The following is a 20630-nucleotide window of genomic DNA, read 5'->3' on the forward strand; positions in this document are numbered from 1 at the left end:
GTGATACTGAGAGAAAGTGCATCTTTTCTTCATTTGAGTAGTAATAATATTCCTAATGTGAAAATTCTGTGACCATTCCCATGGAGCAGTGAGTGCAGTGATCAAACCTTTGAAGTTCCACGTAAGTGAGCTCAGGAAGAGCAGCAGCTATTTGTGCCTTACAGTGTAGAAGGAGCAATAATGGTTAGAAAACAAACAAACATTCAGATAACCAATTAATGCTTTGGCAGATCACTATAATAGTGATCTAAGTTCATATGCCCTGGTTTCCTTGTAGTATGTGATTTAACATTGCTACCAATTAAGGTGATGTGATTTTAATATTGATTAATAACTGATTTCAAAACTTCAAGGTGGACAAGTCTTCATATATATTTTTATAAATTTTCTATTAAAACAAACAATGGCTCTTAAAATAGAGAATGAATTCATCATATAAATATTTCATTACAGTAAATCTAATTTCTGTATAAAAACCTATTAGTGTTTCATTGTCATTTTTTAATTGGCTGGACCAAGATCATTATGTATTCTCTTTAATATGTATATTTGAACAAACTGGGCCACGTACATCACGTCTTATTCATAATCAGCTTAAACCGTTCAGTAAATAAAAGGAAAATGCTAAACTGTTTGGAAGTACCTATGAATTTAATGTAAATTCAGTCTGTTTTATTATTTTAAGAAGTATTAAATTCCAGGTAATTCAGCCTTTAAGTGATAGTTAGAATATGTTGATTTACAATCTGCTGTACTGTTAATGCTCCATTGTGGCTGTTACCATGTCATAGCTTTTACCAGCACAGAAAGGAAATGTAAATGCTTATGCTGATTTTGAAAATATTGAGCTAATTAATGTTGTTGGGTTTTATATAGGTGGTAGCCTTAATATAAACAATATTTACAATAAACCTACAGAAATGGTGCCTAGAGCAACTGGATCATTAAAAAAAAGAGTATCTGTTAAGCATTATTCACTCTTGGTTCTGAATTAATAAAGGATTAAGGAATAGTTATATGAGACTTTAAGTATAGAGTGATAAAACAAACTCCTGCATTTCTATGGTGTATATTTTATCCTAACTAGATGCAATTTACTTAAATAAGGCAATTTAATCAGTATTTAGTAAATTTGTCATCTGATATTGTGGATTCTTTCATCATATTTCACTTTAATCAAGAAAGGTAACACCTGTGGTTTATTCACAAAAGCTTCTTTTGTTAAGTGAACACCCGCAGGCCATGAAGCAATTACATTTGTTGCTTGTACCAAAGTAGGAGGCACTTAAATAGACCTTAGTAGGGATAGATGAGAACTTGCAGACTTTATTCTTTTGTCCAGCACTGAGATTAGTTCTTATCATAGCTCAAGAAGGAACCTCTGGACTGAAAAGAAAAGATGGGAGTGATTTAAAGTTGTTCTTAAGTTGGAAACGTTGATATTGCTGGAGGTGATGTGAATACCTGTGACCTTAGCAAAGTTCAAACCTCATCTGCTCCCAGCTGATTGTACATGCTGGTGTTCTCTGACAAACACAGACTGTTTGGAATTCCAAGAGATTGTGAGAGATTCATGTTTATAATTCTCCATTTATTTATTAAAAATCCATATTTCTTCATCTTTAGTACCCGCCCAAAATCGCAAAACAAAATAAGCCCCCACCAAACCAGAAAAACCAACCCAAACCACAAAAGCCTATTATCATTTAGTTGGGTTTGGGGATGTTTTTGAGGCAGATAATTTAATCTCTTATTTGCAGTGTGTTAGTTTTCTAGTATGCCAGCTAATGTGCATCCTAGAGCACAGGCATCTCCTCTCTTGGTTTTGAAGTTAGTGAGGTTACTCAAACTTTGGTATATGTAAAAAGTCCAAAAGAATATAAATCTTTATTGATTCCCCCAGCCCTTCCACATTTATGTAATATTTTATGCAAGTGCATCAAATACTTGACCTGTACTTAACTTTTGCCACTTAACTCTACTGCTAAGGAAATGACAACAGCCCTGAGAATTTAGCCAGTTTGTTGCAGTGAAAGATGCTTATTTGAGCTGAAACGGAGTTACTGCTACAAGCTCAGTTGTTCTAAATGATAATTTTGCTTTTCTGATCTGCCTGTTCCTGTGCAAGAGCCCTCAGAGCTTGGGAAGGGAGCTGGGGCAGGAGTCGTGTGTCTGATCCGTGTCCTGGATTCTCATGCATATGAGCTGCACCCCAGATAACCGGTTCTGCCTGAGAACTGCTGCTCCTTGGAAATCAACCCGCAGATCATCTGCACAAAACCAGAGGCACAAGGGTTGCCGAGGCATTTGTTACTACAAGGTTTCAATAGTTAATTTTTTTCTTTGGTTAGAAAGGTAACTTATGCCCAGCTGCTGCGCTTGCGTAGCTTTGAGGTGTTTCATATTGCGTCCCGATTCTGCAAAGGTTGATACTCAAACTTAACTTTATTCAATATGTTAATACCACTGAAATCAGAGTGATGTGGTCTAGAAATATCTTGGTGCATAAACCCTTGAAGGATTCTGGCTTTAGCCTTTATTTGAAAGGGGTGTAAACAACTTTTTTTAATTAATGATTATGGCCTGTCACTGGTATTTGGTTTTACATTTTCATGTAATTCATGTGATTTTTATCGCTTCTCTTAATTCTAGGTTGTAGTGAAGTGCCTAGATGATGGACAGGCACCATACAAAGGTATTATACTGTATTATCTCTGGATGAATCATACATTGTGACAGTACTTTTAGTGACAAATTTAGAGGTATAGGGTCCTGTCATACCTTCCATGGAGAACTATGCAAGTTACTGTAAGTGGTGAATTTCAGGATGCATGAACATACTTTATTGCAAATGTTCTATCTGGAATGCAAACTAAACCCATTTTGTTTAGGCAAGTAAGTAGTAGTAGTATTAGAAGTAGTAACTGATAGGTGACAAGTGGCAAAAGCACTTTATTATTTTGTTTGGAGCATGGAAGAAAGATGGGAAGGTATAAGAAGTGTTTAGATATATTTGTGCTATGAGTGGGTCCTTATTTCACATAGTAACAGATGAGCTTCATGTTCTGCCCATGAATGGGTGAAAGTGAGAAGGTGTGGGAACCAGTGAAGTAGAAGGGGAGCTGGTGGTGTCCTGGTGTGAAACAGCAGCACATCGCAAAAACTGACGCTTTTCCAGAAATGTGAAATGTTAATGTGGGTTTTCTTTTGATTTCGTTAAAAATATCTTCCTTTCATAGTAATTCGTGTTTCTCCTGTTAGTATATTTTCTGAGATAGTCTTTCAGAGCGTCAGCAATTTGATGTCTGATTTGTAGTTCTGGTAGATGCAGGACAGGAGAGTTTGCACCAGAAGGGTCAGAACACTGCTTTGCTTTGTAATACGCACCTGAGAAACAAACTCAGGTGTCAGATGTGGACACAGTGATGGCTTTAGGTGCACACACGGTGAATAAGTGAAGATGAAAATCCAACTAACCTAACAATTGCTGCCGGAAATTCTAAATAGGCTGTATACCACGGAATGTGAGGAAAATAACAGATGTCAGTACATTAGCAAATGGAGACCTATCAAAAACAACTGTCCATATGTGATGAGATGTATAATATATTCTACACAAATAATTTGACTCTGGATAGAGTTTTTCAACATTTATGTATTTTAAACTGACTGCTGGTTGGTTGTTTCGTTTGCGAAGCTGCTTGGGTAGGAGGAAGAGGAGCAGAGTCACCTGCCTGCAGCCAACCAGCCTTCACACAATCACAGAATGTCAGGGATTGGAAGGGACCTCGAAAGCTCATCCAGTCCAATCCCCCCGCTGGAGCAGGAACACCCAGATGAGGTTACACAGGAAAGCGTTCGGGCGGATTTGAATGTCTGCAGAGAAGGAGACTCCACAACCTCCCTGGGCAGCCTGTTCCAGTGTCCGTTACCCACGTGCCAGCAGTTTGGAAAGTCTGCAAAATGAGCAATGTGGCAGAGAAGCCAAGGATGGAATTCCTGTGCTAAGGACTGGGAGAACAAGAAGTAAAAGACCTTGATAGAACCAGCAGATCAGTTTAAAACAAACAAGGTGGCACTCCTTCACACAGAGGACTGTTGAAGGAAATAGTACCAGTAGGTTTCGAAGGGGTTTAGACATATTGCTGGTGTGCAGCTCCACATATGGATTCTGTGATGATGAGGCAGGACTGTGTGTGCTCTGGGGACCAGAGAAACACAGGCTAGTTGGGAGAAGATGGACGGGCTCACGTGTGCTTTCCATGATGAGCATCTCTTTTTGCTGTGGTCGGAGACAAACTTTGGCTCTTGATCCATGGCTCAGACGTTTGGCACAGCCCAGGACAGGGCCGCTGGGTCGTGGTGCCATCCTCAGGCCCTGCTCTGGGAACAGGCAGGCAGGAGCGCGGCTAAGCCAGAGCCTAAACAGCTTCTTAAAGATGAGGTTCCCAGCAAGCGTTACCTGGGCAGAGACTTCGCAGTCCCAACAACTTCAACTGCGTCTTCCTCAGATGTTTGTCTGGGGGACCTGGTTTTATTTTTCATGGTTTACATCCAGACTTTACTACTAGAGTGGCATTTTATTTTGTTTAGTCTGTTATCCTTGACTCCTGTAGATGTTGGCTCTTGTGTTTTTGAGTCCATGTGGTTTCTTTCTAAAACATTGTTTATTCTGCTCAAACTCTGAGTTTCATTTGAAAGTGGGTTTTTCTTTTTCTGTTTCCATACATTTTTCTCTGAACCGTGGGCATAGTAATATTTCAAGTACATATTTGGTTTTGAAAAAAATGTATGTTAAAGTCCATGTTAAATATTATATAGATTGAGAATATGTTGCTACTTTTACATTTTCAGCCTGGTTTGGAATTTCAGAAGCAAAAACAGATTAGAAAAATAATTACTAAGTTTTTTATTTGGTAACTTGTGTAGAGGTTATTTATATCTGAAATGTTTCCTTTTTTTAAACCATAATGTTGTATATTCCAAGCTGAAATCTTAGTTTAAGACTTGCAGTAGCAACTTTGTCATATATGAAAGCTTCATACCCTTATTTAGGTAACTAATAAAGCTATGTTGCTATTTTTCATTTTGTCATGGAGTCAGTCTGTGAATGCCATGAATCTATGGTAAGTAATACAGAGTTAATGCACTATATATATAGGCAATGAAAGGTCTTTGTCATATAGTATAAGGTCACCATCATTAATTTTCAAATTATAAAAAGGGATTTGCTGTTTTGTGATCATCATTATTACAATATAATGTGTTGTGGATTCTGCCTGCACATAGAATGAACTGTGATCTTAATTAGAACTTTGACAAGCCTACTCCGATAAAATGATGAGATTATTCGTAATTGATGTCACAATCAATTACCAGTTAGTTCATCATGAATCTACTAACAGGTCTGGCCTTGGTGCTGGCCCCAGGATGTTGATGAGTGTGTGGCTGCCCTGTTCATGCTGTTACTGCGACAGGAGGGCAGATTTTCAGTCAACATCCTAATGACCTCTTTTGAAGTCTATTAAATTAATGACCCTGTCACATTGGTCTAACCTCTTACATCTTCATTTTGGATTTTTTGTTGCAAACCATTGTTTTTTGAGCACATGATAGAACAGATACTTTGGAGCACTCCTTCTCATCCCTCCAAATCTGGCACTGTCTTATTAGATTTAATAAAAAATTAGTTCATTATACAGTCATGAAATACAGAACATAGAAATCAGAAAATTATACAGCAAACTGTGCTTAATACCATTCTGTTCTTTTTACATTTCAATCTTGCTTAATCACAGGTGCCTAAAGGACACGTTTGGTTAGAAGGTGATAATCTCAGGAATTCTACAGACTCCAGGTGCTATGGACCTGTTCCTTATGGACTGATAAGAGGACGCATTTGTTTTAAGGTATATATATTTATGGTTTCTAAAACAGTTTCATTAATAAATTTTTAATGCCTGGGTGTTAGGTATTAAACTTTTGTCCTTAACTGTGTGGCCAAAGCGAATGTAAAGGAAAGCTTCAACACACCAGCCACTTGCTGTAAAAGGGGAATTCAGAAATAGTGGGTTTATTTTTTTGAGGGAGGACTTGTTATTTGAGCGGCACTCTTTGTGCAGTCATTGCCTCTGAAAACCAAATCAATTATTTTGCAAGCAAATCCAAACCTGGTGAAAACACAAACACACACATAACACCCTGCTGCACGACTATACATTCCATCCTCAATTTGATTCTTGCCTCTGCAAAATGGTAGAAAAGGGCAACTCCATATTGCACTGTTGTGATTTGAGAAGTGCAGCTCCATAGTTCAAAGAACAAAGCAGGAAAATGTTCTCTTTCTGGGACTTGCAGACATACTTTACACATGTAGACTGGCCTTTCTGCTTTTTAAACGAAGCCTGTGAAAGAGCCTAAAGTCAAATCTGTGCCAGTGTAATTGTCCGCCACATTTTTATTTAAAAAAGTGCTTTGAATTAATAATGGAGTTCTCCTTCTGTTTCAACAATTCTACAGCTTTATCTCACACTAAATTTGTTTCATATTATCTGCATTATTAATTTACTCATTTACCAAAAAGAAGAAACTAAGACAATTTCTTCTCCGTAAAAAGTTTAATCTAAGAAACAAGGGACTTATGCACCAGCCTTTAGACAGTTAGATTTAAAATTATACTGTTCAGAACAACAAAAAGGTTTTGAAAACTCCATATATTGCCAGACATCCACAAGAAAAAAATTTAGCACTGCTTTATTACATGTGCAGGGAAGATCAGATCCTTCCTGTTCAACCAAGTTTTAGGTACTTAATTTACATTTTTTATGAACACAACTTAGGACTTTTCAAAAAACCCTGTGGCTATTGACCATAATCACTAATTGCTTTACTAAACCTCGAATACCATGTCCCCCTCAGCCCCACCACCGAGTTTGGTCTGACCTCTGTTCTTTCTGGGTAGCATTTGCTTTAGTTCTTCCCTGGTGTTTATTGAGTGCTCACCACGTACACCAGAGGAACAAATGCTGATTCTCAATAGGCCTGTTTTTATGACCCAAGTTTTAGCTTGGATGATTAACTGCTAAACCAAAAATGATGCTAATATGCTGACAGCCCTCTTAATAAGAATGTGGTATTAATAATCCAACTGAAAAAAACCTGCTTTACTAGTACAGAAAAACTGCTTTAACGGGACTGCTAGGAAATAATGCATATATTAAGAACCTATGTATGTGGACAGCCATAGTTATTCACAGTATCCCTCCACAGCAATAAATGTGTCCAGCTTGTAGCCCAACAAGGAGGATGTTTGGGAGACTTCAGTGAAGTGATTGATAGGACCAAACCTGAAATTTAGCAAGCAGTAAACTCTGTAAAATGAATGGAACTCACACACAGATATTATATATTGAAGAAGCACTTCAGGACTCCAGAATATTGTCTGTTTCAAAAAACAGTACGCAATCACTTGATACTTAATCAAAATAATTACTTAACCAAATTTTATAGCGGTTGTTTTATGACGGTGCATAGGGTAGTGATTATTAACATTTTAATGAGATTTAAGTATATGGTGCCTAACAAAAGCAAAAATGAGTTTATTCTTCAAATGAATGTTTATAGTTGGGATTGTTTATGGTAATTCACAGTAGAATACAGTGATCTTGCTATTGTGTGTTGCTACTGAACATTACAGTGAACGGCGGCAGAATACAGCTCATCTGCATGGCGCTGGCTAATTAACAGACCACTGGCCAAGAAACCTAGATATGATTTTCAGTGTAGTCTGCTGGAGGTTTGGCTTCTCTTTCATGAAAAAGCCTTGAGAATGGAAGCTTATGTGGCTTCCTCTTGGAGTGGATTTTGGAGAAGCAGATTTAACAGTGCCTCTGAATGCTAAGCTACATTTTTAGTAATGGATACCAAAAAAAAAATCAAGTTTGGAAGTAATGGATTTCAACAGAAGAGAGTGAGCATGAATATTTAAGCAACCTATAAAACATAAATGTTTATTCTCTCTGTGGCTTATCTGTGTTTAGATCTAAGATTCTCAGTCTCATTATTGGTGCACCAGTTTTTAACCCATACAGAAATAATGATACTTGATTATCGTTGTCCCTTTTCTGGCCTGCTGCCATATCAACTGTGTTTGTTCTATAAAAAGGCCACTGAAATCAAAAGAGCTGCAGATTCAGTGAAAGCCGGGGGAGTCCCACACTGGCAGAACTCGTGCTTCACCCTGCCCTAGATAGGTTACCCTATACATTCCTGGGCTTGGGCTCCATGTCAAAAATAGACGGGTGGTGTCTCTTCAGAAGAGCTAGTTAGCCCCATTTATCCCCCATCCATCAGATCACATCTATGTAGGCCAAACCAAACAGGGCAAATAGCTGCTAATTGGACTTGCTAGTTTGAACGAACAAATCACAGTCAACTTCTGTCATCATAACTTTAAAAAGACTTGGGAACTACTACACACAGTGGCACGTCTTCGTTTCACACAGGCTTGTTCCATCTCCTTTCCAACCATGAGTACTGTTTCTCATTCTCTCCGGCACGCAGACAAGATAAAACATCATTTTCATTCTAATTCTACCAATAAGATTGCTGTGATGAATTTGAAACTAAATTGTCAAAACAATATTTAAAACTAATTGATTACTTTCAGTGAAAGAAAGTCAAGCTGCAATAGGTGTGATTTGAGGTGCACCAAATGAGATTTGTGCTGTAGTGAATGGCCTAAGAAACTTCCTTCTCTGGGCCTTCACTCAGATCAGCTTAAATTTGTAATCTGGGATGTTCCTATTCCCTTTTACTCGTTTGCCTTTGAGGCCACAGACTTGATATCCAACCTGCAGCCAGCACAGCCCGGCTGGAGAGCCTTGAATTGTGTAGCTTTGCTTCTAACCGTGATCACAAATATCACTCTCTTGCTGGTTTGTATCTATATATTTGTGTGGAACTTCAAATGGCTCACTGGCTAATACACATATAGAGACCAGATGTTACCTCGGTGTATTTCTGTATATCAGCAGATGTTCCTCAGGCTCTTACCCCCCAAAAAAAGGTATTTTCTAAGAGACTTGCATAAGATAGTTTTGAACCTTTTTCAGATCCACATAACTTGAGGTCCTGAGAATGGACTCATCCTTCTCTCTTCCTGAGGCCCCAGGCACAATCCACCCTTAGCGGGCTCTGCCTCCTCTGTCCTTAGTGCTGGGGACAAGTCGTGGGGTCTGAAATACTGACCTTGGCACGGTGCTTCCTCTTTTAAACGGAGAAAATTACTTTTTCACTGCACAGAAAGCAGCAAAGGCTCCTTCTGTGCTGTAAATGTTCCGTGAGCTCCGTTAGAGTCAGCTGCTGTTCCTGGAAGGTGGCTGCATACCATACTTAAGATCAAATTCTAAGGAAAAACGAGCAAGATAAACATCTCACTAACAACAGATGCTTTGGGAATGAGGTGGTGCATCATCTTGCTCCATCTAGGTCACTTCATCCTGAGCAGGGGCTGTGAGGGTTTTACGTGATCAGAGCCACAACAGGCATTCATTCTTCAGCATCATCTCTTGCCATTCTTCCTGCTGATCCCCTCGTGCCATCTTTGAATGAATGTGTAGCAAAGGGACACAGGCAAAGGAGACAAAGGACAAAGTGTAAAAGAATGTCCTTGATTCCCTATTGCTTTTTTTTTTTTTTTGCATCCAAGACTGGCCTACATGTAATTAGTGAATGTTCAGATGAAAGTAATCCTGGGAGTGTTCTGTAGTATGAACAGCTATATAGTTAATTTCAGGAGATGAAGCTTTTTATTACTGATGAGCATCATCCTCTGACACTTGTGCTTGGACCTGGTCATGATTTGTGCTCCTTCCTTTTCCACGTACATTCCCCTTCTCAGAGAAGCCCCTTGGTTGAAAGCCCCTGATGGTGGAAGTCGCTCCACCCCTTTATACCTGTTTGCATGGTATATGTTTACTTAGAAGCCTATGGAATTTTATTCCAAGGTTTGGTGTTTGCAGTTCAAATGCCCTTCTTGAAAACACAAATGTACACCTCTGAGGTAACTCAAAAAACACACTTTGTCTTTTAGGTGGTTTACAAGCTAGAAACCTTTGAATTTAAAAGATATTTTCTAGGTGGATGTTTATTTCCAAGGCTGACAAAAATAATGCAAAAACTGTTGTGTATAAATTAGTGTTGTTTCCAGCCACTGTGGAAGGATGATTCCTCCTAATACATGTTATTTATTACTCCTAGTAAAAGAAACACACAAGTGAAAAAAGTTCATACATCCTGTCAACCAAAGAGATAAAAACTTATGCAGTTTATGAAACAATTACAACAACAAATGAAAATACTGAACTTTTGAGTTGTGATAAAAATCTCATGTAACTGTATTTTCTTTTACAGATATGGCCTCTGAATGACTTTGGATTTCTACGTGCAAGCCCCAACGGCCATAGATTTCTTGATGATTAAAAGATTTAAGTGACTATTGCCAGCTTTCATAATATTTTCTACTAAAATCAATGGAACTATTTTTGTTTAGAATAAACACAAGTATTACTTGCCAAAGATGTCTCTTTCTGAGATTACATCTAACTGGAAAGCGGGAATGATACACTGCTGTCATCAGCTAAATTGATACACCTCTTAACACTCTTTCCTCTGGCTTTTCACAGTAAGTGCTTGGATTTATTGCAAGTTTTGGTTTTTCTGACAAGCCAAGGTTAGCACTGACTGAGAGTCAATTCTAACTGTGCTGGTGCTGCAGAGGCGCTGGACCTGCTCCTCGGCACCGAGACAAGCGGCCTGTTAGATCTGCCAATTTCTGCCGTCCCTTCCCAAGGCTCAACTCCTTGTGAGGATGTAATGAAGTTAAATATTTAGCATAGAAAATGTTCTCGTTTCCCTTTATTCTTCATTATCTTCAAAGCATTCTCACATGTGTGCCTCCTGATTAAATTTTGTCATCTGAGCTGTTAAAAGAATTTAACCTAAGAGGCAGGGCCCAAGGTGTAGTTGATATGGACTGAGATTGAAAGAAGCTTCTCTGTGGTTTGCTGGGAAAGAAATGTCATTTAGATCATGAGGTATATTCCAGCTGTACCAAACTCAGTGTTCTGTTCTGGAGGTTTTTAATAACTCCCCCTTCAGCTGCAGACGGATGAAAAATCCCCATGTCTGGAGAGCTACGGTGGCAAAGGGGCACGTTTCCTTTCTTAAGCTTGACTGAACTTGTTCTTGTAGTGCCCCCTTTTCTTTAACGTACATTTCTTTAGCAGATGCTGTCCCCTGATTGTCCAGTCTTTTAAAAAGTTTGTAACTCTTAATGGGCTTGATTGAAACAGTCATTGAAGGATCTCGATAACAAGGGAACACGTGTCACAACAAACCAAAGATACCTCTTTGGTTTCACTCTTGAAGACAGTGTAATTCCCACCACACCGGCATGAGAGAGTGTAACATTGTTCATCTGCCGAAAAAGCAAACAAAAAAGCCTTCAGTGCTTGAAAAGAATCAAGAATTTATTCTGGATTTTCTTCACAAAGCTGCTCTTAATAACAAATGACCTCCCACTGCTGGGTTGTAAATGTCAGTACCTGTGCTACCATTTGTTGCTTACAAAATTATACTCTTAAAATGTGCCAGTGGCTGTGGGACATTCTTACACCAAACAGCCATGGTCAGTGTAGTCTGTTTAAAATAGCAAATAATAAAAAGGTGCACGTCAGTGAAACAGGTAGTAAAAGAAAAAAACGAGGAGGTGGTAGTCATACATATGACAGATCAATGATGGTTCAAAACCAGACTGCTAACCCAGGAAACAATAATAAACCAGAAGAAAGCAGATAGGATTTTCCCCTCACAGCTTGAGAAAAAAAAATAGTAAAAAAACCAAATCAATCAGCCATTCATTCAAAAAGTAAATAAATGAGAAAAGTGAGAGTAATATAATGGAAAGGAGTAACACACTGTCAGATGAAAAAAATCGGTATGAAGACACTTGCATTCTGCCATCACAGAAAGAGCAAGAAGATTTGGGAAGAAGCTGGAAATCTAAATACTCTATTCTATTACAAGAAGAGAGCAAGGTGAGAAGTGGTACTGCAGGCGGGGCGGGGAAGAGATGAAGAAGGAACGCAAAAGGAGGATCACAGAAAGTGAAGTTCCAGTTCAGGTAATCACAGAGAACAGCTATATAAAAAAATGTAGAACTTGCAATACAACAACATAACAGTATAAGATACAGATGAAAGGCACTCCTACCTTCATTCCAGGACATTTCCTCCAGATAAATTTGTGCATGTAATGGCCATTTGTTTGCCAGATTTTCTTCTATAAAAGAAAACATGATAGATCACAGAATCAGAGAACGTCAGGGATTGGAAGGGACCTCGAAAGCTCATCCAGTCCAATCCCCCAATCCCTCCCATATAGCAAAGTAGTGTAAGATGCTGCAAAGAAGTTTAAGACTACTGTGAAAGTATAATCCTAGCAATAGCTAATCACAGCTTTCTCTATAATTAATTATCTAAATTAACTTCAAAATCTAACCAACATGTTGTTCTGGAGTTTAGTTTTGTTTTCCTTTTAGGGCTCTATCAGTTTTAAGAGTAGAGTATTATAGGTAGAAGTATTAATGTAATGTAGCTGTAGGGAAATGTTATAACTATCCTTATGTGTAAGTAGCAGAGGGAAGAGCTGACACTTGCACGTTGGGATTTTAAATAGGAAATCTAAGGCCAGCGTAAAAACAAACAAACAAAAACCAAACAAAAAACTAACCAAACAAACCCCCCCCCCCACAAACCAACAAACAAACACAAAACCCCCAACCACCAAATATTAAATCTCAGTCTTTGTTTTGCAAATAAATGACTGTTCTAATAGTCACTGGAATGTACATTATATATCCTTGAGAATGAGCCTCATCTAAACTGGTTTTAATGAAGGAGATTAAAGCAAATCAGACACACTGCAAATAATGACAGAATCAATACAGCCTCTGTGATGTCACCTTTGCTGAACACCTGTTCTGTAATTAAAAGGTCGGAATTAAAAGCAAATTAACCCACTTACACCTAATGCTTTACTGCTGCTGAACGGGTCCTCCCCGGACAAACTGCAAGATGCATGCTCTCAATTACAAGAGCCATAGGTAATGTTTTAGTTATAGAAAATATCAACATTTTTCTTATTGCCTGATCAGAACAGTACTTAACTGCGTGAAATGCCCAAAATAAAAGGTCAGATGGTTTTAACTCACACCAAATACCTCTCATGTTACTTGGAGTTGGTCTGGTACAGTCTCATAGCTACAAAATATGAGAGCAGGAGTGGTGAATGTCACACAACCCAATCTAATATACCTTAAAGCAGCAGAAACAGATTTAGTCACATATTTAACAAGAGAGGCACAGCCCAGCGTGAGGCTGGGGAGCTCACATGCAGCACTACAAACCTAATGGTTTTCACAGGGCGTGCTTAATGACTTTAGTACTTTTTGTGCTCTTATTTCATCTACATCGTCGTTATTACAGCCGGGACTCCTCGTTAGTGGTTCTCTGCAGAAAACTGCTGTCTGATTTTCACTCCCTTGATGGAGAAGAAGTTATTTAAGAGCGGCATTGTTACCAGCACCACCTCTGTGGTCGGCTGACTTAATGTGACGTCTGCTTGTGCTGTACAACTCTGTGTGCCTTGTACTTACTGAAACATGTTGCGGAACATACAGGGAATATTGTGCAGACCTGATCATCTACCAGAACTTGAAAAACAAATGTTAATTCCCAAGAAGTCCAGCCTGCCTGGCTTTGCCGTCTATTGGATTTGTCTGACAACAAGAGGTGAAAGGATTCCACGGCTCCATTGTCTCAGCTGTGGGATCTGAGAAAACACTGGCAGGCTCATCAGAGAGGTTTATGAGCCTGCAATTCAAAGAGATTAAAAGGAAAAATCTACTGAGGTTCTTTCAGGCTACAGAACAACATTAAATAACTATTAGCAGCTTGGTTCAGTAAAGCTTTACTAGAGCCCTTGCTGGGTCATTCAGAAATTGTAAAAGAGGAAAGGTATTTAAGTTTCACTTGAGGATACAATAAATATTTCTTGGGCTATTTAAGGCTGAGTTTTAGGGAAAGGGTTGCAAGCAGTAAATGGAAATTTAACCCTCTTAACAGTTTATGGGAATAGTAAAGAGAGTCATAACACTTAAAAGATTTTTCTGGCTCTTTATCAGCCATATATTCTTAGTTTTGAGTTTTTAAAAAAACAAACACAATTTAAAATGTTCAAGATATATATTTTCAAACAAATACTGTTCATAGTATCTACTCAGTATAACAGTCATCACAGTACTCAAAACCTACATGTTTGCACAAGTTAATTTTTTCTAATAGGCTATATAGGTTGTTAACAATTACCAGAGTGTCTTGCATTAATTTAAAATAATGATTCCATTTGAAATGATAAAAAAAGTCATCTGTTGAGAATTTTCAAAGCAAAAAGCTAAAAAAAATACAAAGAATTGCTGCTTCACTTGTAGCCAGTGCAGATCAGAATTAACTCAGAGACCATGGTCAAAGGCTCGTGTTCCAGCACTAGCTGAGGGTCTACAGCCGTAAAATCCACAGCTAGTGAAGCAATAGACGCTTCTGTCACTTGGAGTAGAACCTGGCACGCTGAAAAGCCTAAGTTAACGGGCATGTTAAAAAATCCATTTCTTTACTTAGAGCAATTTTCTTACCAAGAAACAACTAAAATATGGTGGTTGTTTTTTTCCTTTCTTACAAGAAGGTACTCAAGGTGTTCAGTTGCTATTGAAAGCGTTTTTGTAGGCTTCTGTCTTGCTTCTCCTGCTTATTCTTGCTGTGGATTTGTAAGGTTATTCTTCTGGCATCCTGTTTGCCAAATTACATAAGGTACCTTGATGTCTCATAGAGAATCATCACTTCACTGCTGGGGCAGGAGGGGATGCTGGATTAATGGGAACATGACCATCTCCCTGTACCAGGGAGGAATGGGGCAGGAGGAGGTACCTTCGATTTAACTTGGCGTTTTCATTTCCTAATTTACAACCACACCTGTGTACGACTCTCTTTCTAAACCTGCAGGAGAAACTGAACTGAAGACACATCCTCCAAGATTTTTCAGGTTTTAAAGAGATCGGTATTGCCAGTGAAAGCTGAATTAGTGCCCAGATATTTTAAAATGAGCTACGTTAGGCTAACTAAAGATGTTTGCTGTGCCTTACTGCCTGAAGGGAAGGCACAGAAAGGATGGAGCCACTTGTTCTCAGAGACAAAAGGCACAAGCTGGAACACCAGCAATTCCAGTTGGGACTTGTAATTCCTTATGTCTAAGAAATGAACCCAGACCAAAAGCAGAATGATGCTGGAATATGAAAACTGCACCTGCAATATTCTTTTAAAAATGTAATCTAAGAATTGGAAATCAGAAGGCGGTATGTGCTGAGATGTGAGAGCTCCTACTGGTGATTACATCCCCCACCCTATAAACACTTTGCTTTATGGACATCTGTGTCCATTATCACATAAAAACATATTACCCTAGATAGGACCTCACTGGAGCCATACATGGGAAACCTCCTGGATTCTTATATTTCTCCACCCTCTGCCCAAAAACATACAAAGCAACTGGTTTTAGTCTCAATTCCATTACTAGCTTTGAATTATTTGCTACATCTAGTGTCAGAAATTAATCAAAGTCACCAGTATATTGATTTAATTTTAAATTATGACCCTTCTGTTAACCATTCAATCATTAATAATTAAAATGTAAAATGAATTAGTAAAATTAATTATCTTAATTATGTGTTTGTTTAGATACACAGTTCCTTTGTATTAAGTCAACAAAAATCCACAAAAGTTGCAGGGCTGCTACTCAAAGGACCTCGACAGGACACAGAAATGGGCTGACACGGATATCAACGGGTTTGACAAAGATTAAGTTCTGCTTTGGGGACAGAACAACCTGCCGCACCAGTGCGGGCGGGAGACAACTGGTTGGAAAGTGCTTTTCCAGGACAGGACCCGAGGGTCCCTGGGACAGAGCTTGACGCAAGTCAGCAGGACACTCCTGCAGCAAAGGCCACCCCACGCTGGGCTGTGGCGGCAAGCGGGGAGCCAGCAGCTCAAGGACGGGATGTTCTTCTCTACCCAGCACCTAACAAGATCGCATCTGAAGTCCTGTGTCCAGTTTTCACAGAATCACAGAGTGGTTGGGGTTGGAAGGGACCTCTGGAGATCATCCAGTCCAACGCACCTGCTAAAGCAGCTTCACCAGAGCAGATCACACAGGATCTGCTGTGGGTTTGCTGCCCAGGATCTGCTGTCCAGGTGGGTTTGAATGTCTCCAGAGAAGGAGACTCCACCACCTCTCTGGGCAGCCTGTTCCAGGCTCTGGCACCCTCAAAGAAGATTCTCCTCATATTCACATGGAACCTCCTGTGTTTCAGTCTGTGACCACTGTCCCTCATCCTGTTGTTGGGCACCACTGAAAAGCATCTGGTCCCATCCTCTTGACACCCACCCTTCAGGTATTTATAAACACTGATGAGATCCCCTCTCAGCTTCTCTTCTCCAGGCTGAACAGACCCAGTTCTCTCAGTCTCTCCTCATAAGAAAGGTGCTCTAGGCCCCCAGTCATCTTCGTAGCCCACTGCTGGACTCCCTCCAGTAATTCCTTGTCCTTCTTAAACTGGGGAGCCCAGAACTGGACACAACTCCAGATGCAGCCTCACCAGAGGGGGAGGATGAACCTCCCTCAACCTGCTGGTCACGCTCTACTTAATGCCCCACAGGTACCATTTGCCTTCTTGGCCACAAGGGCACATTGTTGACTCATGGTCAACCTATTGTCAACCAGAACTCCCAAGTCCTTCTCTGCAGTGCTCCCCAGTCTGGAGAACCAGGGGAACCCCCTGGTCTCCCCAGTACAAAGCGCTGCCATACAGGAGCAAGTCCAGTGGAATGCCAGCATGGTCAGGGGTTGGGACACACAAGGAGAGGCCAAAAGAACACGGGCGTCTCGTTGTCTACAGCCACCTAATGGGAGGGTGTAGAGAAGACTTCTCAGAGGCGCACAGTGGAAGGATGAGACGTGAAAGGCACAAGTTTTGTATCTGCCTCCATAGAAGGACAACATATTTTGGTAGGGTTTGGGTTTTATTTGCATTGTTTTAGTTTGTTTTGTCTTTTTCTGCTATGAGGTTGTTCAAACACTGGAGCAGGCGGCCCAGAGCAGCTCTGCAATCTCCATCCTTGGAGATATTAAAAATTGAGCTGGAGAAGGTCTGAGCAACTGACCTCTGGGGACTTGCTTTGAGTAGGAGATTGATCTAGATGACCTACACAATTCTCTGATTCTGTGAAGAGTTTTTTATTCTTTCAAATTGTGACATAAAAGCACAAACTTTCAGGGTAGTATGAAAAACATAAACCATTTTTTTTTCCAAGCTAAAGTCACTGAAAATTTTTTAGTAATTATTACTGTCAAACTTGATTTTAACTGTATATTCATCTTTCTAAATGGGATACTGAACAAAGAATGGGAAAAATCTCAAAGAAGAAAAACATTGAGAAAATAAGTTCACTGTTAGTAGGTAATTGTTATGCAGCTTTTTTTCCATCCCCCAAATTTTCCACAGGGATTGGAAGCAAAAGATTCACCATTATAAAAGGGTATTTTTATATGTCACTGAAGATAGGACAAAATAATGAATTGGAAAAATGTTCAGAAAACACACAAAAAGGCAGCTCTTGTAAGATTTCCAGACCAGAGTGGCTTGGATAACTAAAGGGCCCAAGGTTTGTCCTTTCCTCTTTAAAACTGTGGCGCGAAGGCACAAAAAAAGTAGCAGGAGATCACTGTGGTATCTCCAGAGAAAAGCAGTATTAAGATATAAAAGCATGTTCACTTAGTATTCTCAACAAAGCACCACCTCACAATTAAAACTGTAGAGCCCCGCAAAATTTGAGCTGCTTAGAACTTCTCTGGCCACTGAGTTTCTGAGGCAAGTAATTAAGATTTGGTTAGTATAACGTGAGAAGGTACATACAAATGAACAATCTGTGGAATGGGGAAGAGAGGACAGGGCGAAGGACTTTGCGCTGCCAGGTGGTGGCACACAGCAGCATCCTTCACACGCCGCTTCCCGGGATTCTGTGTCTCATCACCATTGCCCTTGGCCGCTGCCTCAATTCCTTTGTTCCCGTGAGCTTTTCCAGCAGTGTCCACCCATTTGTCTAGAATCATGACTTCAGAAGCAACTTGACAGGCGTTCAAAGAACCAGAATTTATTTCCCCATCGTTTTGCTGCCAGGGCACGTGCTGCCCAGAACGCAGCGACGCTGCACACGTATGGTACGTGTGGCTCAGTCTGAAACGCGGCTGTGAATGGCACCCTCTATTTTAAAAATACATCCGTCCCATTACCACACCAAGTACCTGTGGAAGTAAATGTACAATTTGCTTTCATCTACCAAATCTTTTTTTACAGAATCCTGAGATGGCTTTTACAAGAACTCATCTGGATGGGAAAAAAAATCATCTCAGGAAATACAGATAACCTTTAAAATACTGCAGAATAGATTTTGTCAAAACTAATTTATAGCAATGTCTTTAAGTTCCATGGGAAAACAAAGGAGCTTATTAAATCTTGATGAAGCTCTCGACTTCAGTGGATTAACCTGACCCAAGCAAAATGGAACTTCATGGTCCGTATTTAAGCTTTAGGTAAAGCTGACTAAATACACAAACAACTTTTTTACTTTTGTGAAAATGGAAGATGCAGCAGATGCTACAATGCTAAGGGTATAATAGGATGAGAGCACTGAGCAGCAGAAATTACTGTTCTGGCATCACATTCAGGCATTTAAACAAATAAGTTTGAGATGAACATTTATTTAAGTCTGATCTTAATACTGTTTACATAACAAGCCAGCACAAGATCACATTTTTTCCCATTCTTTTAAAATATTTATTCAACTATTGTGTTTTCACCCCTCCACCCCCTTTTCCAAACCCCACACACAGTCTGAACTACGAGACTATTTAACTAGAGAATTCATACTGGGTATACACAATTCTATATCCCTCTTTTTATCCTGCAGTGATGCCTATCTGCCAGAATGACTAAGCCTTTGTCTCTCAAAGTTCTGGTATCCGCAGCGGCAGGGGAGTTAAAAATCAGCACAAGAGAGGAAGGGCTGATGGTGTGCCAGGGTACAATGGCAGGGAATTCAATAACAAGCTGCGGAGACACTGGGCTTTTATCAGCCACGTTCAGAAGTGGTGGTGGCTGCACGTCAATGCCGGACCCGAGTGTGTTACTGCCGAGCGCGGCTGAGTGTTTTCCCCACAGGCAAGACACTATTATTGACTCCCCCCATTAACATGTAGGGTGGATATACATTTATTGAAGGTTCTAATGGAAGGCTGAGGGACTCCTATCCCGAGGCCAGAGCAGAAAGACAGCCTATCACTTCATGTAATGGTAGCCCATGTGTGACAGACCTGACCTACATTTCCCCCCTTTCTTTCTCACAACAGCCTGTCACTGTTTTAAGAAGCTATTTCTGAGAGGTAGAAAAAGAAATGCATGCTGGAGCTGCCTAGTTAATGTGTTATATCGGAATATTATTTATAAACCAGACTAGTTTAGACTACGGATGAATTATGAAAGCTACCATAACACACACACAACCAAAAACGTATCTTAATGATTCTAAAGTGCTTATAAACCCATACACACTGAACACTAGGTATAAATAGATAAAGGTATTAATCAAAGATACCGCAACAAAATGTAGTCTAAGACTTAAGAATGATTAATGAAGCTGCCTTACTAAAAAAAAAAAAAGGGCTAAGGTCTGTAATTAGTATAAATTCCATATTCATTCAAATTATTAGGAATAACGCCACCTAATGTTTTGCTGGAAGTAATTCAATGTTTCCACTAGCTAATGTATGTGTAGCAAAAGCTATAAATAATGGATCCACAATTGAAAGTAGGACAAGAGCGAAAGAAACATTTGGTTCAGCAACAAACAGCATTTTAAAATACCATCCCAGAGCCTGCTTATTTAAAGAGCTGCTGCCACTACAGCGCTCCTTGGCAGGAACCTACCACGCTGCTGCAGGTCATACTCTTTTTTTGTCTCTTCGTTCCCTAGAATTTTCCACGCTTGATCGATTTCGATGAACCTCTGCACGCGCTCCTCCACTTCTCCTGCTGGCACATCTGCCTTCTGTTTGTCTGGATGATACTGCCAATCAAAGGAGAAACAACAACCAAAAACGTTGAGGGGAGTGGAAGTGAGGAGGGTGGGAGAGGAGCAATCAATAATGCGTTTGATATTCAGTTAAAAGGACAGAGAAAAGGAGAAGGTCTGGGCTAAGGTGCCAAAGGAAGGGAGGTGAGGATGCTGGGCGCAAGAGAAAACTGCCAATTTAATTAGACCACTGAAATGGCAACAAAACCACCAGTGGCACAAATGTCACCATGCGCACTGATGGCATTTTCTGGATAATTTGCTGATGGAATCATTGGTCTTATGGACAATTTACCTAGAGAGAAGGACTACCACCACCAGACATAGGTA

At 39.8% G+C, this 20630-nt stretch overlaps 2 protein-coding genes across 6 annotated transcripts in view; one reads left to right on the plus strand and one right to left on the minus strand.

Moving 5' to 3' along the window:
* The window catches only part of IMMP1L (inner mitochondrial membrane peptidase subunit 1), a 34430-nt gene extending 23852 nt beyond the window's left edge, over positions 1-10578 (plus strand). For 2 of the 3 annotated variants that reach the window (XM_082058945.1, XM_082058946.1), the window contains exons 5-6: positions 5799-5909; positions 10414-10578. In XM_082058945.1, coding sequence (XP_081915071.1) covers positions 5799-5909; positions 10414-10482 — 180 coding nt within the window. In that variant the 3' untranslated portion in view covers positions 10483-10578. The other variant, XM_082058947.1, reaches the window with a different exon arrangement.
* Positions 10579-10696: 118 nt separating this feature from the next.
* DNAJC24 (DnaJ heat shock protein family (Hsp40) member C24) overlaps positions 10697-20630 on the minus strand; it is a 31615-nt gene continuing 21681 nt past the window's right edge. For all 3 annotated transcript variants that reach the window (XM_082058948.1, XM_082058949.1, XM_082058950.1), the window contains exons 3-5: positions 20156-20294; positions 12274-12342; positions 10697-11479 (exon numbers count right to left, since the gene is read on the minus strand). In XM_082058948.1, coding sequence (XP_081915074.1) covers positions 11355-11479; positions 12274-12342; positions 20156-20294 — 333 coding nt within the window. In that variant the 3' untranslated portion in view covers positions 10697-11354. The remainder of the gene's footprint in view (positions 11480-12273; positions 12343-20155; positions 20295-20630) is intronic.

Source organism: Streptopelia decaocto (genome assembly GCF_964273445.1).
Source record: "Streptopelia decaocto genome assembly, chromosome: 7".
Taxonomy (NCBI): domain Eukaryota; kingdom Metazoa; phylum Chordata; class Aves; order Columbiformes; family Columbidae; genus Streptopelia; species Streptopelia decaocto.